Raw genomic sequence first — 26,901 nt, 5'->3', positions numbered from 1 at the left:
TTCATTGTACATTCTATAGTTAGTCTGCCAAATTCAGTGATTTTTTTTTTATTGTAAATCAGGACAGAAATCTGGGTGTTTACAAATATAGGTTATGCATACAGAAAGAGAATTTTGTTGAACCTCATATGGTTGATTACAAAGTTATAGATTCAGATTGGTGCCACTGTAGGAATTTGAGAGGGGAACAAAAAGTAGCTTGATTATGATTTAGATGCAAGTCCATGAGGAATGTGTGAAAGTTAATATTTGAGAAACCACTGTCTGTATTCATTAATAAAAAGTCAGTAACTGTAATAAAATGTATGAGATCTTTTTTCTAATGATGATTTTTAAATATTTTTAAAATATTCCCTTTCTTTGCTTTTAATTTAACTAATTTTTTTCAGATATGTGACATCCAGCACTTAGCAAATGGATGTGTAATAACTGGAGCCTGTAGTTTCTAATGTAAATTGTATCAACTTTAGTCCTGCAGGCATCTCTCAGAGAAGAGAAGAAGCTCCGTGTTGAAAATGCTAAACTGAAGAAAGAAATTGAGGGACTGAAACAGGAGCTGATTCAGGCAGAAATTCGGAATGGAGGTGAGAGAGGAAGGAAGGAGAACTATATCAACACATGTGTGGGCTTAAATCCTGTCACCATCTTTGACTGCTGTTTTGATCACTTGTTTAATCCTTCCTGATTCATATTCTTGTAGTCACATCCACATCTATTTTTTGGCTGCTTTGGTGACACTTCGGAATGCCATATCTCTCGGTGGTTAACCACCTCTGTAACTTAAAGTATATGAGTTCTCTTGTAAGTTGCAGAAGTGACAGTTACATATGAAAAGTTTACTCATGGTTCGGGCCATGTCTTTTTATATGTCTGTACAGTGCCTGGCATGATAGGGATTTTGTGGCGGAATTGAGATTAGAACGTAGCTTTCCTGAGTTTTATCCCCGGGGCTTAACAACAAAGACTTTGCTATCCCACCGTTCCTCCTCTGTCAATGTCCCAGTCTGGGTCTAGCTTTTTAAGCCCGGGGCTGATATAGTCCTCGCCTTTATGAAATTTTACTTTTGAGAGAAAAGGAACAAAAAGAGGAAGCTGCAGTTCTCCAAATCCAGCATGAGTGTTTCATTTTCCGCAAACATGTCTTGAGGAATATGTTTAAAAAAAGAAAAAAAAAAAACCCAACCATTTTTAGTATATTTGTTTCACATTTCTAGTACTGGAAACCAGATAAGACACTATCCAGTAAAGCATGATTTTACTGCTTCCCATTATTGACCTGTTCCACTGTTAAATCAACATGTGCAGTCTTCAAAAGAACCACCACTTCATAAATGCAGAGGATCAACCTCCTCCTTTCACATGACTTAATTCCTTTGATATGCTAGACTCTCCATTAGTTTGTTTTTTTCCCAATGGCTGAGAACCTGCAATAGTTGATCTCAGTATTCGTTTCAGATGTGGGATAGGTAGGTGTGGGTAAGAGGTGTCTACTGATATTTCACAGAAATATTTTACAGAAAAATATCCCTATTACACATAAGGGACAAGCCTCTGTGTATACAAAGTTTCCAGGTTGTAACTGTAATATATAAAAAGGATAGAGAATTAATATCCTGTTTGACAAATGTTTTGGATAGACTTTACTACTTCATTTAAGCAATTTATGTGGATGGAGAGCAGAACTAAATGCAAGACCTTTTTCTACTGAACAGAAGAACATGTTTTATGAGTCTATTATGTATTCACACTACAAGGAACATATACATCAGCATATGGAATGATGCATCTTTTAAGAATGGAAGGGACAAGAAACCTTTCCTGTACTGGTAACCAAAGGGCAAGTTTAACTGTAACTGCAGGCTGCTTAGCCTGACAACAGTCCAAAGCAAAATAATGGAAAAGCTGATATGGGATCCAGGTGGTAAAGAATTAAAGGGTATTTATGCTAGGCTTGGATATATAAACAGGGAGTAGTGGGTTAGACTAGGGAGATGATTTTACATCTGTATACGACATTGGTGAGACCAATATTGGAATACTACATGCTTTTCAAAATGTGGATGCCAGAACTGTAGGTTGAAAAATTGGAGCTGGTGCAAAAAGAGCCACAAAAATTATTTGAGGTCTGGAAAAAAGGCCTTGCAGTGAAAGACTTAGAGATCAATCTGTTCATTTTATTGACAAGAAGATGCTGTGTAATCAAGTCACCTCTCAATAAGAGCCTTCATGGAGATAAAATACTGAGTACTAAAGGACTCCTTCTCTTTACAGAGGAAGGCATAACAAGAACCAATATCTGGAAATTTAAGCCAGACATATTTAAAGAAATAAGGCACAAATTTTTAAGTGTGGATGATTAACTACTGGAACTTACACCAGGGGAAGTGGTGAATTCTCCATCTCTTGATGTCATCAGATCAAGACTGGATGCCTTTTTTGAAGTTCATGCTTTAGCCAAACACAAGTTATTGGGCTCAGTACGTGTGTAATTGGGTGAAATTTAATGTCCTGTGATTTACAGGAAATCTGACTAGACGATCTAATGGTCTCTCTTGGCTTAAAGTCTATGAATCTAAGGAACTGATCAATAGAATGGCTTGTGATGTCTTGTCCAAGTAAAGACCAAGGGAGCTTTGACCCTTTCCTTTCATTTTGGAAGCACATGAACTACTCATGCCATTACTTTTTTATCAAATGTGCAGTGAGTACTTACAGGACCACCTGCTGTTACTTGTGAAAAGAACATCTCCTTTACTGTTGATTTTTGTAGGATGAAGTAGCCCTGTTGCACTTTCTGGATAACAGGCTTACAGATTGTAGTGATCCTGTGATAGAAAGCTGCTTTAATTTGTGGGCTGTCAGCATATTTCACTTTGCCAACCAAATAAATATTGCAAGTACCCAGTCTGAGAATAACTTAACTTTACTGATAAGATTCTGTCATGGTATTTTTAGTAAAAGTGGGGGACAGGTCACAGGCAATCAACAAATATTCATGGACGCCCACAACCTGTCCCTGACTTTTATTAAAAATATCCTGAGGGAGAATGGGAACAAACAGCACGCTGCCGGGGGCTGACTGCCACTGCCCCAGCCCCAGGGGGGCTGACTCAACCCCAACTGCCATTCTGGCAGGCCCCTGGGGTGGACTGCCAGCCGTTGCAGCAGTGACTGATCTCTGCTGCTCTAGCCCTAGGAGGCTGACCCAACCCCAGCCGCTGCTTTAATTCTGGAGCCGCAGCTGACAGCAGCTCCAGCCCTACCCCAGAAGAAGTCAGAGAGGTCCTGCAAAGTCACAGAAACTGTGACCTCCGTGACAGAATCATGTCTTACTATGACATATCCTAATATGAAATGAATATTGCTAAGATCTGAAAGAAAACTGTACTATACTTTATACATGACCACATATCTTAACTACTGCTGTAGTTACCACCCACTTCTTGTAACACATGCAAACAAGTTTAATTATCCCATGCTTTACAATATGCAAAATTTTCTGCACAACATACTTCATTACTATAACAGTGAGTCTTCTCATTTTATGCCACCGTTCCCCCCCATCTGTGGCCTTTCTTAAGGTACAAATCACGGCCTATCTAAAAATTCTGTGTTTTCAGCCTCTCAGGATAAAGGTTTCTAGAGATAGATAGTTAGTGCTTGTTTCTCAAAATTAACAATCAAATATAAACTATGGTTGTATTTAAATAAAGCAATGTTTATCTGGGAGGGGGAGAACAAAGTAAAGGTTTTTCTGAATACTTGTCTAAGAAAGGCTGCTCAAAACCTCATTAAAACAGGTTAGATGTCTTAGTTGCAAAGGCCAAAATTTAGTAACAGTAACTTTACATATCACATTACATGTGATCTCCTTTCGTTTTTTCTGTCTCCCCAGTTAACTTTTTCTTCTTCTCACAGACTCTCTCCTGTATCTCCAGCATACATCTTTTGGGGCTTGCTAGAAGTTTCTCCTTCCAGCCCTCCGTCACTAGGCGCTCTTCCTACATAGAAACCTCTAATCTTTTTCCTCAAAGTGTTATAAGAAATGTATGTGGTTAAAAGTATGACTTACCGAATATATTATTTATTAAGCACAGTGGAGCCAGTGCTGTCCAAGACACAAAATGAAGACAGCTCTTGCCTAAGATTACCTTCTATAAAACAGACATGGAGAGGATGGGACACGTTTGTCTCCATGTAACATTTGGGAATGTCTTAAATTGTCACGTTGGTACTTACCACATATCTGTGGAGAAATGTTTTTGATACCTCAAAACAACTTTTATTTTATTGATTGAAACAATGATTGTTTAAATTCTCTCTCAGGCTCCCAATCCTTTGCTCGCTTAAACCCCAAGATCATGTCTTTATCCCTCCACTTTTCCCCCACCTCAAAAATGGTTTTGGGGTTCACATTTTTTCTGTATGTAAAAAAGTGGTTTTGCAATCTCAATCAATCGTATCATTTTAGCAAAAAAAAAAAAAAGACACCCCTATGATTGCAATAGTCTCCATTATATTTTGCCTCCTACAACTTTTATATTCTTCATAACACCATTTAAAAATTATAATTATGCTATAACTGTTTTTTCAAATTATTTTTTTCCTGGTGATTTAAGCCTCGATTCTCTAAAGATTTACATTTGGGCTTAATTTTATGCACATGAGAAGCCTCACTAAAGCTAATGGAAGTAGTCACATACATAAAGTTGAGCATAGGCATACATTTTTGCTGGGGCCTTACCTTCTCATTTTCTCTTTGAGTGTGTGTTTACACAAAATTGTGTTTTGCTTTTAAGAATGTACTTAAACTTCAGATGAAATGGGGTTGAGGGAGGGAAGAAACAGGCAGGCATAGCACTGATGGAATCACCTCTCTTGCTTTGTTTCTATTTTTGTGTATTTTTAAAGTTATCCATTTTCTTTGAGGAAAAATATTAGGAGTCCAAATATAAAAACAATTATACAGTTATTTAATCAGAATAAATTTTGATGTAGGCTTGTAAAGTGACATAGAGGATATATGAAATACTTTTTATTTTGTTTTCTGAAGCACTACTTTCCTATGTTGCTTTTCTTTACATTTTCTTTTTATTTCTGATAAAATGCCTTGATTTCAAATTACCGTATTAAGGAAATTAAATAGCATTTTAACTTCCATCATGTTTAATTTTAGTGAAACATATCCCAATTCCATCCAGTGGGACCATTTCAGCAGCTTCATTTTCGAAAGACTTACCACAGCCTACGCCTGTCACATCCTCTCCTTCTGGACCCAAAGACCACATTAAAGGTGGAAGTGAAGAAAAGAAAAAAAAGGAGAGAGCAGAAAAAAAAGGTATTTTCATTTTTCAAATCCGTTAGGCATCTACAACAGTTAATTTGCAGACTTGCTGTTTACATTTTTATTGGAGAGGATAGAAAAGAGCAATCAGTAGAGCTACAGTAGGAAAATTCATACACATTAACTCTTAAACTCCTGGAGAAAGGAAGTATTTACAACTAATGAAAAAGTTTAATCAAATAGGTTTGAGGCACTTAAAATTTAAGTTGGATACTGGGCAGATTTGTGTCAATGTGGCTGAACTGTAGGTTATCTCCCCTTTCAAAATAATAAATAAAATACTGAAATGTTGAGGTGGAGTCTGCTACAGCACATGAAATTAAATAACTCTCAGATCTGAGGTTGATTGTTCAATTTTGATTCTACCATTTATACAATGCAAGCAACAGCCCATAAACTAGCTTAGAGAAATTACCATATATACTCGTTCGTTAGCCTGTTTGTTTATAAGCCGAGCCCCAAGATGGTTAGGTAAAAATAGCAAAAACTGTATGACCATTTCATAAGCTGACCCTATATTTCAGGGGTCGGCAAACTTTGGTTCCTGGCCTGTCAGGGTAAGCAGCTGGCGGGATGTTTTGTTTACTTGGAATGTCTGCAGGCATGGAGCCCCTCAGCTCCCTGTGACTGCTGTTCACTGTTCCCAGCCAATGGGAGCTGCGGGAAGTGGAGCTGAGGGGCTCCATGCCTGCAGACTCTCCAGGTGAACAAAACAACAATGTATTAGATATTCAATTATCATCAAATTTTGGTGAAGATCCATTTATAAGCCGACCCCCGCTCTTTGATGCGTCTCTTTTTTACTAAAAACATTTGGTTTATGAATAAGTATATATGGTACTCAGTAAGAAGTAGTAATGTAATATAGCACTAAAGGGTAGAACCCAATGTAGTTTGACTGTTTCTTCTGCTTCTTTTCGGAAAACTCTCTCAATCAGTGAGCTTCAACAACCTATCTAAATCCATCCATATCAACGCTAGTGGTATTATTGTTTGGGTAGAGGGGAGTATAGTGAAATCAGCTAGGCAAATAACATTTGTGGAAATTAACACTATGGGTTGGGACTTTAAATATTTTACCTGAATATATTTGATTCCATTTGATATTTATTAGCTGCCTCTAGTAACCTTCCTGTAAGAGTATTTAATGAAGAGAATAATTTAAGAAGGAAGGAAAAAAATATAATTATAAAATACTGATTACGTTTCCACAAAGGTCTGTTTGGCAACTCTGTGTATGATTAGGAAGGGTCAGTTTATGAATAGTACAATTCACCATTGATTGAAATGGATTAATTTCTGGACCTTCTTCAGAATTTTGACATCCCTATGGCAGTAAAGGGACTGAAATGGCATTTGGTTCTGTAGGTAGGTATAATAATTTTCCTTGTCTTCAGTATGCAAGACTTTTGACACAGACTAGGATCTCACTGGGATTCATAAAATTTGAAGTAGAGGCCAGATGGCATCTCTAAAGCTATAAAGTGATGCACAATTTTAGCATTTTTTAGTGGAATCTAGTGGTTACAAGGTTAATAAAGAATTTTTTATGTTATCTTTGAAAGTTCTCACTTTGTGCAGGCACAGTCCTGTACTGGAATATTTATAAACAAAAATGTATAGAAAGTTATTTACTTAAATAACAAGTGAAAAGAAAGGTGCTTCGTTGTCCCTTTTTTCCTTCCTGAAGATGATATTTCGTTGTTTGACTTTACATATCATGGTAGAAATGTTAGAAAGTTCCAGCTTCTTTAGATGAAAATACTAGCATCTGGAATACACGTCTTAATTAAGATGCTACTCCCATGGATTGTAATTCAGTAAACCGAACGTGAACATCTCATCTTCAAACCAGCAGACGTGTTCTTATGTACAAAATCATTTATTACAGCCCTGAGAGTTTACAAAATGTAAGCTGTTAATTTAAAAAAGAGAAGAATATCTGTATGAGTCCTAATATGAACTAATTCTTAAATCAATGTGAGTAACAGCTATGAATCAATTGAAATGTAAGATGCCTTTTCTGATAATTTTCCGTCAAACGCGTGTATTGATTCTTCTTTCTGCATATGGCAGACATTTGGGCAGGTCAATAATTCAGATTTTTTTAAGATAAAGGGAGCAATACCTTAAACCAGCTTTCCTGCAATAATTTGATGAGAAGTGATTAAAATATCTTTTGTATTGGTGCAAGAGAAATATCAATTTATTTTATCAATATATAACATTCTTGGAGGCTTTATTTTATTTTTTATTTTTTTTAGGCCAGGACAACTATAGGGCTCTTGCATCACTTTTTTAATTAGGTATCATACTGGGGTTCCGTTTTGCTGGTGAATTACCAGTACTAAGTTTGCTGCTGCTGCTGTGACTACTTGCAGATCATACATAACACTGTTTTCATACAAAATAGCCACAGTTAAAATCAAGATAACTTTTAACTTAAAAAATAAAATATACAGTCATTTTGTTTGTAATATTAAGTTTTAATATTTATGGGAAATAGTAACCAGTGATAGTAGTTTAGGTCTAAGAATGACATGATTTGAAATAATGGGTGCAAGTAAGAAGTTAGTCCTTCCTTTGTTTTCTTCCTTCAGAACACAAGTATCTAGTGGTGATACTAAATGAACTGAACTACTGTACTTATATGTCACACTGATATTGTAGTTTCTCTTGTCCATACAAGTTGATATATATGTATACATTCTAGGGAGTTATTACTGCATCTAATTAAACTCACTACTACAGGAGAGAAGAGGGAGAAGAAGCAGCCTCCGCCAGGAGCTGGGAGTGATGACTCCAGACCTATGGATGTTTCTCGTCTGGACCTTCGTGTCGGTTGTATCATTACTGCAAAAAATCACCCTGATGCGGATTCTCTATATGTCGAGGAGGTGGATGTTGGAGAAGCAAACCCAAGAACTGTTGTCAGTGGCTTAGTAAAGCATGTGCCTCTAGAACAGGTACAAATGAAATTACTTTTATACAGTATTTGGCTGCGTAATGTATACTGTCTTAGTCCCAAAGAATCCTGGCTAATGCTAATTCTGTTAAAGTGTCTCCTGGTTTATAGGAAACATGTTCTTCAACAGCAGTCTTAATCTTTATTTTGTTTATTAAAAATAATATTTTAACAATGGAAGGGCAGATTTTAAACTAGATGAGAAGCTGTACTTGTGCAGCTGTAAGTACTCTTGCTGTTACAAACTTTCTTGCTTTTAAAAGACGTCCGTCTCATTGAAAATGTTTGAAAGGAAATATTGATATTTCATTCAAGCGGCTAGTTTAGGGGAATAATATAGATGGGCACATAATGCCGTAAGTAAATGGTTGAGGATTGATGGATCCCTTCCAATTCTAACTTTTATGAATCTGTGATGATTATTTTTTTAATGTTTTCCATATTTTTCCTTTATTTTTATTCCTTATTTTGTTTAAATTATCATAGCAGTGTTTAAAATACATATTTATCCTAAATACAAATGTGTTTAATGAGATTAAAATTGCTAGTCTCATGAGATAGGTATATCTATATATATGTCTTATTTTGCTTCCATAAAATAATTTGTGTTTATAAGCAGTTTTATTAGAAAAATACTGACCTTCTTGGTTTTTCAGATATTTTTATATGATCACATACGCCTTTGGTCATATACTGCTGTTTATTTTAATATTTGGATCTAAAGCTGCGTAATTATTATCATATGGTTCCTACTAGGGAGAGGTCCATGATTTAAAATCTGTGTCCAATTCTGAACTTTTTTTTAACCTTGAGGTGTTGTAGAGGGATAGTTTGAATCCCAGCTTCTGGATTTGTCTGTTATAGAGATATTGCTCACCAATTTCCCATCTTCAAAGATTTCCTGGGTATTTGGATCTGAGGTTTTGTCCTGGGCCATCTAAACTATATACCAGACACAATGCCCTTTAAAATAATTAGATCTTTTCCAGAACTCACTTTTTATACTAGAATTGGAAACATCTAGCAAACACTTAAAAAAGGAATATTTTAGTTATTTAAAGTAAAAGCAAATTTTATGGTAATGCTCACTTTCAAATAATACTGTTTCTGATGTTGTAGTGAAGAACTAATGTGTTTTTTAAAAGTCTACACAGATATTTTCCAAGTTATTCTGTCATACCTGTAACATTCCAAGTTTCATTTAAGTGTAAGCTGCATAAACAACACACATGTACATGTTTAAAAAATGTGTGTTAGGCATCTTGAAGCCCTGAGATGTTAACTCAGGGGTTGGCAACCTTTCAGAAAAGGTGTGCCAAGTCTTCATTTGTGCACTCTAATTTAAGGTTTTGCGTGCTAGTAATACATTATAACCTTTTTAGAAGGTCTCTTTCTGTACGTCTATAATATATAACTAAACTATTGTTGTATGTAAAGTAAATAAGGTTTCCAAATATTTAAGAAGCTTCATTTAAAATTAAATTAAAATGCTAAGCCCCCCAGACCGGTGGCCAGGACCCAGGCAGTGTGAATGCCACCGAAAATCAGTTCACGTGCCACCTTCGGCACACATGCCATAGGTTGCCTACCCCTGTATTTACTGGAATGTGAGGCATGTAAAACAATCATCTTCTTGTGTGTATCCAGAAAATGTTTAGTTTTGTTAATGTCTTCATGCCCGTTCTTTAAAGTCCCTCTGAATGATCGTCACATGTGGTACAATATAAGGAAATAATATAATGAGAAACATTTGGGAAAGTAGAGACTTAGCCAGTCAGAAAAGGGTACTAGTTTGACTTTACTAGAAACATTAATGGAAGAAAACCATCTGGATATTTAGAGTTTACAAGTGCATACATCCTTTTCTAACCTATACCTTTGTACCTAGAAACATTATTCTTGAACTCTTCAGGATATAAATAATATTAAAGCTCTCTGATCACCCACCACAGCCACTGAGAGGGTATATGAAGAAGGTAATTCAAAACCCTTCCCATTTCCATTTTGTTTCAATCTAAATGTGCCTATACACATCCACAACATATTTCCATTTGTTTCTGCACTGCGTCACCTTCAGTGTTAAAGGCTATACTGTCTATCTCAGGATTGTTTTTGTAGTCAGTCAAAACCAAGCATGAATAAAGAGCATAAAACTATTGCAATGTCCCTTTTATTCTGTACATCTGTCTATCTCAGTTGTTATGCAGCACTCAGCACCAGGCTATCTCAGATATTTGCATTTCAAATATTTGAAACAAAATAGAACCACTGACATTTTACATCATCATATATTTTGGGGGATTTACTTTCATAATAGTGGCTTAAAATATACAACTATCACCTGCAAAATGTACTGTATGTACACAGTAAGTATATAATATCAAGAATATATTTAAATTGTCTATTTTCCGTTATTTCTTCTTGTTTTTAGGGATTTGTATCTTAATGCTAAGAAAAATTACTTTTTGTTAAATTTTCTCTTAAATATTCAGAATGTTGCACATGTGTAAATTTTACTAAATTCAAAAGGAGTCGTGATGTTGCTTTAAAAATTTGTTAATATACAAAATCTCAATCTGAGAACAATTTTTTGTGGGATAGGGCAAATTTGAAGGCGTTTGTTTTGTTTAAAAATGTTCTGCTTCAATTTTAATTCTCTAATGGGGTCTGGTTGCAGTGCTTACTCTCATTATTTACAGGTTTCAGAGTAGCAGCCGTGTTAGTCTATATCCGCAAAAAGAACAAGAGTACTTGTGGCACCTTGGAGACTAACAAATTTATTTGAGCATAAGCTTTCGTGGGCTACAGCCCACTTCTTCGAATGCATAGAATGGAACATATATTGAGGAGATATATATACCCATACAGAGAGCATGAAAAGGTGGGAATTGTCTTACCAACTCTCAGAGGCCAATTATGTAAGAAAAAAACTTTTGAAGTCATAATCAAGATAGCCCAGTACAGGCAGTTTGATTATTTATTACTTAATTAAGAAAAACACCAGTGTTGTTTTAAATGAGCAAGTTGCTATGTGCAGTACATATCGCCATTTTCAGTTGCTCAAAAAATTGTCTTTGGTATTTACATCTGTGCCATACATTCCTATTCAGCCCAATCTGCATCCTGAAATTTAAACCACCTAAACATTTTTGTTATACATTTTTTCTTTTTTATATACTAACCTTAGTTTGTAGTAGGTTGCTGTTTTTTTTTTTTAAAGAAAATTCCTCTGCTAAGAGCACTGTACTAAAGATGGCCTAAAGTTGTGACCCAAAACAACAAAAACCTGACAAATGACTAAAATATGTATTATCTGATATTTTGGCACATCAAGGCTCAACCTTAGAGGCTTTCCTATTGTACCCTGTTGTGTTTAGGTGCTGGAGGACAGCCTGGAATGTTTCATCCTTAATTGTCTGTTTCCTGGCTTTTATTGACTAATAGCCTAAAAAGGCTTATAGAGTGGTAATTATTTCTAGTGTATTATTAATGTTGTTAGCATAGTTACATGCACACAAGCAATATGCAGTCTACTGTATACATGCATATTACATGTATTAAGCTTTCTCCCTCATAATCCTCTCTTTTCTATAATAAAATAACTTCCAAAACCCTAACTTAATTTCCTTACAATTTTTTTTTAAATGAATATCTATTCTTTTTTGTGCAGATGCAGAACCGAATGGTGGTATTACTCTGTAACCTGAAGCCTGCAAAGATGAGGGGAGTGGTATCTCAAGCAATGGTGATGTGTGCCAGCTCACCAGAGAAGGTGGAGATCCTTGCTCCCCCCAGTGGGGCTGTTCCTGGAGAAAGAATCACTTTTGAAGGTTTTCCTGGTAAGCAATAAGTATTCTTGGGGAAATGGGGAAAATGCGTAGCCAGGAACTTGCATATCAGTGTCATAGTGGTCTCTCAGTTGGAGCTGATTATACAGGTATTATAAATTGAGTTAAATTTCTGATTTAAATTACAGGCATGTGAAGAATTCATGTTTTTATAAGAATACTCTAGTATTCTGTGAATACATAGCATAAAAAAGGATTAAAATATCTAACTGAAAGCCAAAAATTGAGGATTGTGAGAGAAATAATAGCTGTCATACCTAACACATTGTGCATTTTCATCCATAGCTCTCTTTATGAACGTGGTAATTTTCAATATTTCCATTTTGCGAATGGAGGCATAGACAGGCTAAGTGACTTGCCCTAGGTCACATAATAAGTCAGCACCAGACTTAGTAATAGAACCAAGGTTTCCTGACTCCCAATTCTGCATCCTTCACCTCATAAATATATGCATAATGTTTTCTGGGAAACATCTATTTCTAAGGTGAATTTTGAAGAAAAGTTTTGAATATTGCATTCTTCAAATAATCCTTGTCTCCAATAAACATGTTGTATTTGGTTATGTTTTTACGTTTTTTTAATGTTTTTTTAATTCTGAAAATGGCAGTTTGCTATGATAGAATCAAACCTGGTCTTGCTAATTTGTATCTTGATGGGGAGAAAGATCCCTCTAGCCCCCAAAAGGTAAAGTGAGTGTAGATTTTGTGAAAGGTACTGTACTGACAGCCCAGTATGGTATAGTTATTATCTTTTTGCTCACAGATAAACATCACACAGGTAGTGGTACTGAATGTTTCTCCACCCAGGTGTCTCATCACAGTTCTGTCAGACCCACCACCTGAAGATGAGGGATATTCAGTTTCCACTTCTTTTCTGGGCCTCTCTGTTGACTCTGTCAACCAAAATGCCAATTTATTGTTTGTGATGGTGGAGCTTATAACCTCCATGTCAGTGGTTCTCTTTGTGCTGGTGACCCCTTTCACATAGCAAGCCTCTGAGTGCGACCCCCCCCCCCCTTATAAATTAAAAACACTTTTTAATATATTTCACACCATTATAAATGCTGGAGGCAAAGCGGGGTTTGGGGTGGAGGCTAACAGCTTGCGACCCCCCTGTGATAACCTTGCAAATCCCTACCCCCAGTTTGAGAACCCGTGCTCCATGTCATGGGTTCAGCTTAATCCCAGACTGGCAGTGATGAGCTCCACAGTTAATTATCGATTACCGGAGCCATCCACTGTCAAGCACAAGTTGTCATCTTCTGAAAATGATCATCCAGATAGATATGTGTGTGTGTGTGTATGTGTATGTGTGTGTATATGTCAATGTTGTCTGATTCGTTCCTACAATAACTGTTGCTTAAAATTGGGTTGCTGTGTGTTTGTGTTTATCTCACATGCATGTAGCAGCCTTTTTTTAATGTAAGCTATCGTGTCTGGCACTTTTCAGCAGTGCCGTACTTGACACACTACTGAAAAGGCAGGACACACTGCTTCTTGAATGCTTATTTCCACAGAATACCTTTTATATACAAACTTCTTAATGTAATCTTCCGGGACAAAAAATATTTTGGATGGCATATCACTAAGGAAGCCAAGTCCCTGCACTAGTGCTTTTCAAGTAGATGAAATGCACATTTTGTTAAGACCTAGCTGCTGTACCTTATTGCTGTAATTCAGAATGTATTAAAAATAATATCCTGTTCAAAGAGGAAATAAGTATTGCAGCACTTTTTTGCCTCTTTAGTTTTATACATTTAAAATATACCATTTTATTGCTTAAAATATATCACATGCACTGTAGATTACCTACAATGTGAATTAAAATCCAGAAATCTCCAATAATAAAAATGACTTTTGTCTTCACAGTTTCCTTTATCTTATAGTATTGATCAGCTGCACCTCAAATCTGCTGTTCAAGTGTTTTGTGTTTGAAGGGTGAAGAATTTCTAAAGAAAATGGTTACATGGCAGTCCCAAAATATAAACAGAGCTAGTCATTACAAATATATCGTAATAGATGTGCACACTTACGTACCATGAAAAATAGTTCATAATCTTAAACCAAATTAACTCTTCAGCAAATGCCAAAACTGGAAAGAAAACAAAGTTACCATATATTAACCACTCTTTATTTTATCATCAAAATAAGCAGCCAGTGATTTTGTGAAATCAAGGGAATCCCTCAGATGAAACATCTTAAGTCACATTCTTTTTTTCAGATCTTGGATTCCTCTTGATTTGACATTTTCCCAGTGTGGTGTAGCTGACACTCTGCTGATTCATTCTGTTGGAAAACGTGCTATTTAATTATGTCAATCTATTGAATAGGCAGACTTGAAGAGTGCAAAACACTGAAATTATCTGCCTTCAAAAAAAAAAAAAAGCTGTTGTGAGAAACACATTGTTGTGAACAGAAAACATATATGTGTTCTTTATTACTCATTGTTTCCAAAAAATGTTCAAACTCCCTTATGCTATCAGTTCTAATGGACATGCAGTGGGTAGCACAAGCTGCAGAATAAGCTTTGCTATTATGAAAATCCTAGTGACAGCATCATGAGGATCAGCCTTGACTTGCTCTTTCTCTTAAGCATATTTTATGCTGAGTCCAAACCCAAAAATCGGGTGTTCATGCATATTGATATTCTATTGACATAGTCTCTTTCTGGAAAGCTGTATTATAAATTAAATAGTTCTAAACCTCGGGCCTGCAGCCTGTGATAGAAGGCTTTATATGTTTTACAACAGCTTCCTTCTGATAGGAAGCCATGTGTCTACAAAGATAGTAAGGGTTAGGGAGGCGGAAAGTTGGAAGAACCCTGCCAACCTAGTTGTAAATGGTGCTCCTTCATTGGCCTTACATCCTGCAACAGTTCTTTTGTCCTTCACTATCATCGACATTTGTTTGGTGAAAGAATGATAGATTGAACCAAAATACAAAAGTAACAATTTCTGGGGCACACAAGTATGATTCATGAGGCCTTTTTCCCGCATTCCTAATCCACCCAAATTCTACCCATGTAAATGTTTTCCATCCCCAGTGTTAAATTATAGAAATACTGGTTCACATAGTATGAATTAGAATTGTAGTTGGAAATACATTGGTGTTATGGCTGGTAATTTCTTTCACCATGGGCTACCTTGGAGCCTATCTCTAACTTTAAAGAGATTTTAAAATCATATCCTTCTAAACTTCCCCTCCTACAGATTATCCTTAGTGAGAATATGATCCTACCGATGTCCTTTGTGAGCTGCATATTAGACTGTTAGCTCTCTCTTAAGAACAGTAAACATTTAACCTGGAATTGTCCCACATTGTGTCTTCTTGCTAAAGCTACTAAAGTAGTGATTTTATTTTTTAAATGAGATGAGTGAAAAGTGTCTCCCTTGGGTTGACTCCTGCATTAGCTGCATTATCTTTATTACCCATTGTTTCCAAAAAAATTTCTAATTCCCTTATGCTTGTGGTAATCCTGCTGACAGCTTTGAGAGGTCAGCCTTGACTTTGAGGGGTCAGCTCTTTGTCATGTCATATTTTATGTTGAGTCCAAACTCATAAATCAAAAATAATTTATCAGAACTGACATTTGAAAATGAGGAAAATGATCACAGAGCTATGGAGCTCTGTTACATTGCATCCTGTCTGTTCATTCACACCAAGCCACCTGCCTAATGGGGCACTTCTGTAGCAAAACAGAATTACTTTTAAGGAAACCTTTAATCCATCACTAGATTTCCAAATGTCTTTTCCTAGTGAGAGTCAGTTATGTCTGCTTTTGTTATAAAATTGTTCCCAGGTGTTTGTGCATATTGATATTCCATTGACCATTCTGTTTCACAAAAGCTGTATTATAAATTCAATGTAGTATGAACGTTGTACTTTAGAACTAAACCTATGGCCTGCAGTCTATGATAGAGCATTTGGTATGCTTTACAACCAATTCCTTCTGATAGGAAGCCAGAGGCATCTGGGGAGCTTTGATAATGCCAAATGAAGATTTTTACAACCATTTTATTTTTAAAAAAATTGACTTCTGGAGATATACGCTTTAGCTAAAGAATATGGCAACTACTCCCTAAAGCACCAACGAGAAAAAAAAATGTTCAGAAAAACTGGTAGCTGCAAGACAAAGCCGATAACTGTTTTTGAGGATAACACCATTCATTCTTAACAGCACAGAATAGACGTTCTAGAATAGAACCAATCATTACATATGAAAACATACAAAACAGATAAATAAATATGAGGAAAGGCTAGAGCAAGCCAACTTGATATAAAAGATTCTTTTGCTAGTTGTGAAAGAAACACTTCTACATGACAGTCAGTTTTTGGCAAGAATCAAGTGTATTTATAAATCGCAATAAGGTAATTGCTATAAAGCAGCACACAAGATGGAAGGAATCATGCATTCATACAGTATAAATAAGATAAAATTTTGATAGATATTATAAATTTTATTTTTAAGCTTTTTTCTATTTTTATTGATTTTAAATTTTCAGTTTTGAAAAATTGTGGTGTAAGTTTTCAGATTTTGTCCATTTAAATTTTCACAGTTGTGGGAGATTATGAGGGATCGGGGGGGTGGGGGTCAGACAATTATTTAATGAAAGCATATGTTAAGATTTAAAAAGTTTAAGCTTTATAGCCATTAAAACACAATTTGTCTACGTATCACGTCAACAAAGTCTGTGTCCTCAAATCAAATTCAAGTTCTCAAGCAGCATTTTTCTTGCGTTGCCTACCTGTAAATTTCAAACATCATCAATGGAAATATTTTTCCTCAGGTTGTGTGTATTGTGAAATTCACATTTACTATTAAAAAATCTAAGCCTTCCAAGCCTAAGTGTAAATAATATATAGCGTGGAAGATTCGTTTTGTTGTTTAAGAGTAAATAACTTGCAAGACGTCACATAAAATTTAAATGCAGAACAAATGTAATTTAGTACATTTCACTAGGTTCATTTTTAGGGATGAGGAAGTAGGACGAGGAGAGAGTGCTGATTTAATCGCAGTAAAAAAAATACCTGTGAAACAGACACAGACAGGCATGTACATTATCCCTAGCCTTCTGCAGGACAAGTTACTTTTTCACTGATTCTGCTTGCCATGATGGAAGGTTTGTTCTGAATCATTAGGTAAGTCTGATTCAGTGTGGGCAAGTCTGCACTACAAAATTAAGTCGACCTAAGTTATGTCAACATACAGCCACTGCAGTAATTAAATCGCTTTTGCATGTTCACGCTACACTCAGTAATGAGCTCCCAAAATCCTAATAACCGGTTCCCTACCATGTCCTCTTCAGCACTTCGGCGGTGGGGGGGGGGGGGGGCCTTCACTCACTCCAGGTTTTTGGCAGCATTTCGGTGGCTGGTCCTTCACCCGGAGGGATTGAAGACCCTCTCCGCCCACCGCCTGAGTGCCACTGAAGAGCCGGTAGGGAACTGCGCGGTGAGTACAAGCCCCACATGCCTGTGTCTGTCCCCGCCCCTCCCCCGAGTATCCCTCTCAGAACCCGCAACCCATCAACCCCCCCCGCTCCTTGTCCCCTGACCACCCCCTCCCAAGACCCCGCACCCTAACTGCCCCCCAGGACCTCACCCCCTACCCAACTCGCCCTGTCCCCTGACTGCCCCAACCCCATCCACCACCACCCAAAAGACCCCCGGAACTCCCACGCCTACCCAACTCCTCCTCCCAGCCCCAGCCTGGCCCCCTTACCATGCTACTTAAAGCGGCAGGCTCACTGGGGCTCTGTGAGCGGGGTAGGGGGTGGGGAGCCTCCCCAGCTGGGCGCTTAGGTGGGCTGGACAGGACGGTCACCCGCTGGCCCCTTTAATAACTGGTTCTACACCGGCTTCTAAATTTAACAACCGGTTCTTGTGAACCGGCTCCTGCTCACCACTGACTACACTCCTTGTGTTGTTAGTATCCTCCCCAGGAGCGCTTTCTCTGATTTAACTGTCAGTGTGGGACAATGTGGGATGGCTTCTGAAAGGCCACAACAATCGATGTAAGCAGCACGGTGTCTAAACTGACGCTGCATCAGCCTAACTACATCCACCTAATTGCTTCCCCGCTTGCAGAGGTGAAGTTATTAAGTCAGTGTAGTGGGCCAGTGACATAAGTGGGAGCTACGTTTTAGTGTAGATGCTAGAGTTAGGTCAACATAAGCAGCCTTACATTGACTTAACTCTGTAATGTAGACCAGGCCTGAGAGCCTGACATTACCATACCAGCTTTTCTTTCCTCATTGTCTTTAGCCACCAAAGTTTTAATCTGCTAGAACCCTGATGACTGGTGAACAGTCTTATCAGAGTAGTTTCTAATGGCCCATTGACTGAGCAGTGGCTAAACAAATTACCAGATGTTGGAGGCTAATTATTCATACTGTCATATATTTGTGCATACAGTTTTGACTACCTCTTTTGTGCTAAAACAGGGATCAGCAACCTTTGGCCTGCGACCCGCCAGGGTAAGCTCCCTGGTGGACTAGGCCGGTTTGTTTACCTGCTGCATCCGCAGGTTCTGCCTATCACGGCTCCCACTAGCTGCAGTTCGCCGCTCCAAGCCACTGGGGGCTAAAGGAAGTGGCGCAGGCCGAGGGATGTGCTGGCCACCACTTCCTGCAGCCCCCATTGGCCTGGAACGGTGAACCACAGCCAGTGGGAACCACAATAGGCTGAACCTGTGGACGCAGCAGGTAAACAAACCGGCCCGGCCCGCCAGGGGGTTTACCCTACCAAGCCATGTGCCAAACGTTGCCGATCCCTGTGCTAAAAAATTCAGTCAGGTTCAACCATTACTAGATTTTAATTTCTCAAGCAGTGAAGGGCTGGTCCTTTGAGTTCTCTGGTCCAGTGGCTCTGAACCTTTCCAGACTACTGTACCTATTACAGGAGTCTGATTTGTCTTGCGTACCCAAGTTTCACTTAACTTAAAAATGACTTGCTTACAAAATTTAGCACAACCCTGTGCTAAAACAGGGTTGCTGATCCCTGTTTTAGCACAAAAGAGGCAGTCAAAACTGTATGCACAAATATATGATAGTATGAATAATTAGCCTCTAACATCTGGTAATTTGTTTAGCCACTGCTCAGTCAATGGGCCATTAGAATACAAAATGTCACAGCACACTGTTATTGAAAAATTGCTTACTTTGTCATGTTTACCATATAATTATAAAATAAATCAGTTGGAATATAAATATTGTACTTACATTTCAGTGCATAGTATATGAACAGTATAAACAAGTCATATGAAATTTTAGTTTATACTGACTTCACTAGTGCTTTTTATGTAGCCTTTTATAAAACTAGACAAATATCTAGATGAGTTGATGTACCCCCTGGAAGACCTCTACGTATCCCTAGGAGTACATGTACGTGTGATTTGAGAATCACTACTCTGGTCATTAGAAGATTGCTTACATTGTGTTTGGTTATTCTTATGCAATGTTCAATCTTTGATCATTCTAAATGAGTGCTGGGGATTATTCAACAGTTGATTGCTTTGTCTTTATCAACATGATAGTTGCTTGTACGTGTGTGGCTGTTTCAGACATCAATTAATTCCTGATGGATTTTACTACTTTTAAGAAGGTTCCCTAACGCAGTGTCATCTTGCATTATTGATACAATCAGCACTGAATTCTTTGCTGTTTTAAATTCATTGTCTAATGGCAATAATTAGTAGCTGTTCAAAACTGTAATTTACACACAATGTATGTGCTGAACCTAAATTTTAAAGACTGTCTTTATAACCTAAAATGTGGAGGTTGCCAATTGTTAGTCACTCGGATTAAAAAAAAAGATCCAAGTTGATATAACTTATCTCCTTATTTATGTCCAAGCAATTAAGTGGACATAAATTGCAGATTTTCTTGTACTCTTTTTCAAACCTCAACTGTTTTTAAAATGAAATATCTTGATTTTGGAAAGAATTTTTTGTTGAGATATTCAAAAGCTGACTAGGAGGGTTAAATTCAGTTCTCATTAAAATTAATGGGAGATGTGTTTCCTACTTGGCTTTTGTATACCAAAATCTCAAGGTTGGCTTAGTTGCTGCTTTCTTAAAAGCAAAGCTAACCAAGCAGTTCAACAATAGCAGTATCAGGAATATGGAACTCACGTTATTTACTTCAAATTCAGTTTAATTTCCAAGACTAGTAATAATAATTGTAAACACTGATAGATTTTAAGTGAGTAATTTAAACCACGAACATTCAGTTTGAGTCACTGAAATTAAAATAGAAAGGACAGCTGGGTCTGATTTTAATTTGAAGACTGAAAGCTTGTGTAGCAGCAGCGGCAGCAACAAAAAAGCAACCCCAAAGCAGACCCAGCTGTCCCAAGTCAAGCAGAGTGTTTAAAAATAAGCCTGATACTGTATATGGTGAAGGGGAGTTTTTTGGGATGGCACTGGGTAACTTTCCATGTTCATTTTAGTTGTCATGAACATTAGCCTTTTCCAATATAACAACATTTACAACTTACAATTTTTTTTCCCTGCAGAAATTGGAGAAGTTCCTCAAATTCCCCCCTTTCTGTATTTTTAGAGAATATCTTGCTAAGGGACATTGGGCTATTCAGTTGCTATTAACAACTGTAATTAAATTTTACTTCACAAAAATGAGAAAGTAGTCTTACACCTTTCATACCCAAAACCATAAGAAATTGCAACTTTGAAAGGGGTCTTTTTCGTATTAAGAACTTCATAAAGTTTACATTCTACTTTAGTGAAATCACCTGCTTGATAAAGGTCATAGCCAATGATTCCACACACATACAGACACACCCTTCTCCACCCCACTTCACACACACAGCCATTTTTAATAGTTACACAATTTGCAGTAAAATCCTCCCTTCTCTGTAATAATACAATAGAAGCTTTAAAAAAAATATAGAGTAGAGAAATGCTGCAGCAATCACAAATTTTTCATTTGAGATTTATGGTTAAAATACTAATTTTGGTCTAAAACGGTTCATGTTTCAGTTGATGGTTAACCAGTTACAAGAGAAATTCAGATTATTCTAAACCTGCTGTGCAGTAGATAGTCTGTATAAACAACTTCCTTTAATCAAAACTTTGGTGTTTGGATGCTTTCCACTTTTTGCTCAGTTACCTCTCCCAGTGATAAGAAACTAACACCATTGTTGTAAGCTCTATCTTCAGTCCTACATTTTTTTTCCCAGTGGTAAATTAATGTATATTTCTGTTAAATTGCTTTGAGATACTGAATCACATTTTCCTTACCTTCTTTGTACCTAGGTGCTGTGATGATGGCAGCATTGTAAAACCCTAAGATAGATTTTAATGCAAATCACTGAGCTGTGGTGAGGTGGAAAGAACTATCTACCACAATTACAGTGCATGGCCAACTGGCTTTTTTTTTGTGGTAGTGTTGCCTAGTGAACAGAACACTCAACTGGCAATCAGAAGCCCTGGATTTTGTTCCTGGCTCTGCCACTTGCTGCTGGGTGATCTTGGGCAAGTTAAATTCATTTTATGTGCCTCAGTTTCCCTATCTCTAAATTGGGGATAATGATACAGACTGCTTTCTAAAGAACAGTAGGTGGCATTATTATTTTTATCTTAGGTTTTTAATACTTTGATAGCACTTGTACAGTTTGATACATTTCATTTGGTTCTTTGGCAGATTCAGCATGTTTCACATCCATGAGAAGAGGGTGGGAAAATCATTGTGGCCATAATTTTACTCCATTTAATTTTTAGATATCCTTTCAGAGGATTGTTTGTCTTATGAGAGAAAGGGATGCAAAGCAGCAGGGTACAGGAGAGGCTCTGGTAATGTTTAAAAATGGTGCCTATGCTAATCTAATACAAGCTCACCACAGATCCCAGGAGAGCTCAACTTGGGATTCCAAAGATACCCTTAATAAGATCCAGAAAGTGTTTGTGTAATAAAGTCAGATTTTAGTTTATCTTTGAAAAATTCATTTGCTTGTTGTAATATTTGGGGAAGAGGGGAACAAGGTAGATTTAACCTTCTGAACAGTACAGTTGTTTAGCAGCTATTCTGCTTAATAACTATTGGTATATATCCATTTTGGTATAAAGGAATGACTTTTTTGTGAATTTAGTACAGGATAGTGTTCTAAATTTTTTTTTTAAAGCATACAATTAGTTCTGTAAGTGTTAAGACATTGATGTAATTAAGCACTCCATTTGTGAGAAATAATTTCTGACTGATGCATTGAATCTTGGCACTGTCATAGGCCAGCCTATTCAACAGAGAAGTTGGCCTGCACTGGAAGCCCATTTAAAAAAAAAAAAAAAAAGCAGCTATGGAAGTTACAGAGTCAGAGCCAGGCTGAAGTAACTTTTCTTTATAACTAGCAACAAGGGTACACGAGCTGAGCACCCAGTCTTCTGAAGTGTCTAAACGAGAAAAATTAGCTGGCAGAGTTGGAATGGCAGGTGTCCACTCATCCATCTGAGGACAATGGCTTGTTTTTTCCCTTCCTTATGCATTTTGGGGCCCTCTGTTGTTATTCTCTTGCTTAATGAATGTTCCTCATATAAGCCAGTAAGAACCTTGTGGCACATGCAAGATTATTGTGTTTACCTTTATCTCACCATCACAACTAAGTAGTATGTAGCTGTTATTGGCTAATGTTAAGAATAGACCTGTTGTTAACCAGTCAGGGAAGAGAACCTCATTGCATTAGGCGACAAAGAGTCCTGTGGCACCTTATAGACTAACAGAAGTATTGGAGCATAAGCTTTGATGGATGAATACCCAGATACGTCTGACGAAGTGGGTATTCACCCACGAAAGCTTATGCTCCAATGCTTCTGTTAGTCTATAACAGAGGTTCGCAACCTTTCAGAAGTGGTGTGCCAAGTCTTCATTTATTCACTTAAGGTTTTGTGTGGCAGTAATACATTTTAACATTTTTTTAGAAGGTCTCTCTGTAGGTCTATATATAACTAAACTACTATTGTATGTAAAGTAAACAAGGTTTTCAAAATGTTTAAGAAGCTTCATTTAAAATTAAATTAAAATGCTGATCTTATGCCACCAGCCCGCTCAGCCCTCCTGCTGGTCTGGGGTTCCGTTCACCTAGGCCAGCAGCGGGCTGAGCGGGGCCTGCGGCCGGGACCCCAGCTGGCAAGGGTCTGGCAGCCAGAACCCCAAACCGGCAGTGGCATGAGCAGGGCCTACGGCCAGAACCCCAGACTGGTGGCGAGCTAGGTGGGGCCAGCAGCCAAGACCCCAGAGCAGCAGCAGGCTGAGCGGCTCAGCCTGCTGCCGGTCTGGGGTTCCATCCACTGGCTCCTGCCGGCCCCACTCTGCCCGCTGCCAGTCTAGGGTCCCAGCCCAGCCCACATAGAGTGGGTACTTACCTTCTTCCTGGTTCTGGCCCATTCTCTTTCTCTCTCTCTCTCTCTGCACTGAGCTGAGGGTGGGGGTGAAGGAGCAGGCTGGGGGTTAGGATGCAGGGTCTGGCCAGGAGCTAGAATGTGGGAGGGGGCTCAGGGTTGGGGCAGGAGGTTTGGGTGTAGAGCACTTACCTGGGCAGTTCCCATTTGGTGCGAGGCGTGCAGGTGGGAATGTGGGGCGAGGAAGCTGCAGGAGCTCCTGTTTGGTGCTCAAGGTGGGGGGCGGGGATGTGGGGGGTGCAAGAGTCGGGGCATGTGATGTGGGGGGGGTTGGGTATGTGTCAAGAGTGCAGGAGTCGGCATGGTGTGTGTGAGGAGGGTGCAAGAGTCACGGCAGAGGGCTGGGGACATGCAGGAGTCAGGGCATGGGGTGTCGGGGGGCTGGGTATGTGTGGGGAGTGCAGGAGTCAGGGCAGGTCCAGGGGTCAGGGCTGGGGAGTGGGCTGAGATTGGGGGTGTGCTCCCAGCCCCCTGAACTAAGCAGCTTACAGCAGGGGGCTGGAGGGATATACCCTGATTCCACCCCCCTTCCCCAAGGCCCCGTCCTCGCCTCTTCTCCGCCTCCTTCCCAGTCTGAGCAGCAAGGGCACTGGGGCTCCTCTTCTCCCCTCCCTCGCAAGGGCCATCGATGGCAGGAAGTGAGAGGAGGCAGGGCATGACGCAGCACGTTGGGGAAAGAGGCGGGGGAGGCGGAAGCTTGGCTGCCGGCAGAGCCTGCCCTACAGCAGCAGCTGGCAAGACCAAGCTTGCTTCTGCCCCCCTGCCCCTGCCAGAGAGAGCGGTAGATGGGGGGCGGAGAAGAGCGGGCGGGGACAGGCAGGATTTTTAATGGCACACTGTTGCCTGCCACAGTCCCGGCCATCAGTCCCGCTTAACCCGCTGCTGGCGTTGGGCGGCGGGCTGAACGGGGCCAGCGGCGGCCGCCGCATGCCATTAAAAATTGGCTCGCATGCCGTCTTTGGCACGCATGCCATAGGTTGTCAACCTCTGGTCTTAAGGTGCCACAGGATTCTTTACTGCTTTTTACAGCTCCAAACTAACACGGCTACCCCTCTGATCACTGCATTAGGACACCTTCCTGACTGAATTTGCTGAAGTCTTTCTCAAGAGCATGATTCCCCACCTCCCACCCTAAAGGCTTCTTCCTGGGCTGGCAAGGACTGAGTAGAGGGGGTGGAATGAGAACATGAGAATTCTTGTCACTGAAGTATGCTACCAGGGAGAGCACAGCTTGTTGATGAGTCGTGTTGGTTCCTAGCACATTAGCTATTGTGCTACCTTTTGGGGATATAATTTTTTCCCCATAAAGTATATATGTGCTGTGAATTTTGAAACATAACATTTGAATTGTATGTGCAATAATTGGGCTGAATTGAGTCTCTTAGCAAGTTGAAATATTGACAGTGAAACAGCATTAATTCCCCTGGAGGCTATCTATTATTGAACTGGGGCCTAACCCAGTGGAAGTGTTTATAATTTCCCTTGTGCTCGTCAGTCTAGTAACATGAATCTCATCAAAAGGGTTAAAAACACCCCAAGGCATTGTGGCTAAATGACGGAGTCTTGTTTTACTTTAGGAGATCTGAAATCCATTTGGTCTTTGCAAAGGAAAATAAATGGTACGACGAATTGATTTTTATGCTTTATTTATATCATGAAAGATGATGTTGGCACGCAGCAGTTCATTCAGTATAGATCGTCTTTAAACTGGCAACAGAGGAATTTATTCAGGTTAATTTTTTGGTTTCCTTGTCATTTTTTAAAATTGTCAGGCAAGAAATGCGAACAGGAGAAATATTTTGGAACAGATATAACATTTATTTTTTTTGTTCCACTGTTCATCCTTTAGCTTTTTGCAGCATTTCCACAAAAGTAGTTGAAAAAAGCTAGTTAGGTACTTGCATGGCCCCCTTTATTTCACAATCTATAATTATTTATCCTCACAACACCTATGTGGGAGTACTGTTTCCCCATTTTACAGATGGGGAGATGAGACATAAAGATGTGACTTGTCCAAAGACACACAGGAAGTCTGTAGTAGAGAAGTGAATTGAACATAGGTCTCTTAAGTCCCAGGGTAGCACTCTAATTACAGGACCATCTTTCTCTCACCCTCCACAGTTGTAGATTATCTGGGTGCCTTTCACATTTACTCAGCACAAATTTCATATGCCTACACTGTCTAAAACAAATATATAAAACTTCACTGCCCAGTGCTGTAGATGAGCCTGAGCCTGCCTGGACAATGTGTTACTATGTTCAATATTTACTTTGTGTTTCTGACATATCTCAAAATCATTAAATAAAAACTTTTTTCCCATTTTTCCTTTGTAATCCCAAATGCTAACACAATGTTACCTCCTTGTGATAATTTTATATAGCTAACTATAATACATATTTTTCTCTAGGGACCTACAGTACTGTCAAGTAAGGATCAGAAAGTACCCAACCCAAAAAATACAATTAAGATTTATGATCTTGACAAGTTTCACTCTGAGGCTTGATGAAGTGACAATTTTTTGGCAGCCAATATCACTTTGAGTAAATTCTCAAAGGAAAATGTTACTACACTCTCTCTCACGTATATACTGCCCATACTCTTCCTTTTGTTTCATGTCTGCTGTTTATATTATTTTATTTTATTTTATTTTATTTAAACAGGAGAACCTGAGAAGGAACTTAATCCCAAGAAGAAGATGTGGGAGCAGATTCAACCTGACCTTCATACTAATGACCAATGCATTGCTACATACAAAGGAGTTCCATTTGAAGTGAAGGGGAAGGGGGTCTGCAGGGCTCAGACCATGGCCAGCAGTGGAATCAAATAAATAAAACTAATTACTGAGAAACTGTTCAGAGGCTTAAATGGAAAGCAGTGCAAGCACAATAAAGACATGAATATAAACCCCCCAAGGCATGACTGATTCATTTTTCTTTTATCTCTTCTTCTCCAAAAGTATGAATGCGTGACTGACATTTTCAAAATGCACTCATTCACCTTGTTCGCTTTGCGGATTAGACAAATTAAATAATAAGCACAGTTATTAACTAGGTATATTAAATGCTTGAGCCTATTTCAATGGAATACGGGGTGCAGATTCTGAGGATATTTGAACTTAGTTTAGAAAGGGATGGAAAAGTACTCTGCATTCTAAACCAGTGGTTCTCAACCTGCGGCCCGTGGTCCGCTTGTGGCCCAGTCAGCATTGAGCGGCGGCCCATGTGACATCCTCCAGGCCATACAAGTAGTATTGGATGCGGCCCACAATGGTAAATAGGTTGAGAACCACTGTGACCCACAGAGTTACTCAAGAAGCAGGGGCCCTCATGGAGAAAGG

General features: G+C 38.6%; 2 protein-coding genes across 5 annotated transcripts in view; both read left to right on the top strand.

Moving 5' to 3' along the window:
• AIMP1 (aminoacyl tRNA synthetase complex interacting multifunctional protein 1) overlaps window positions 1-26,476 on the top strand; it is a 66,464-nt gene extending 39,988 nt beyond the window's left edge. For all 4 annotated transcript variants that reach the window (XM_050944534.1, XM_050944536.1, XM_050944535.1 and 1 more), the window contains 5 exons: window positions 471-584; window positions 5,177-5,338; window positions 8,096-8,310; window positions 11,980-12,148; window positions 26,225-26,476. In XM_050944534.1, the coding sequence (XP_050800491.1) occupies window positions 471-584; window positions 5,177-5,338; window positions 8,096-8,310; window positions 11,980-12,148; window positions 26,225-26,391 (827 nt within the window). In that variant the 3' untranslated portion in view covers window positions 26,392-26,476. The remainder of the gene's footprint in view (window positions 1-470; window positions 585-5,176; window positions 5,339-8,095; window positions 8,311-11,979; window positions 12,149-26,224) is intronic.
• The window catches only part of NPNT (nephronectin), a 665,225-nt gene that overhangs the window by 347,642 nt on the left and 290,682 nt on the right, over window positions 1-26,901 (top strand). The window lies entirely within an intron of this gene.

The sequence above is a fragment of the Gopherus flavomarginatus genome, chromosome 3 (assembly GCF_025201925.1).
Source record: "Gopherus flavomarginatus isolate rGopFla2 chromosome 3, rGopFla2.mat.asm, whole genome shotgun sequence".
Taxonomy (NCBI): domain Eukaryota; kingdom Metazoa; phylum Chordata; order Testudines; family Testudinidae; genus Gopherus; species Gopherus flavomarginatus.
This window is presented reverse-complemented; position numbering and strand designations above follow the sequence as displayed.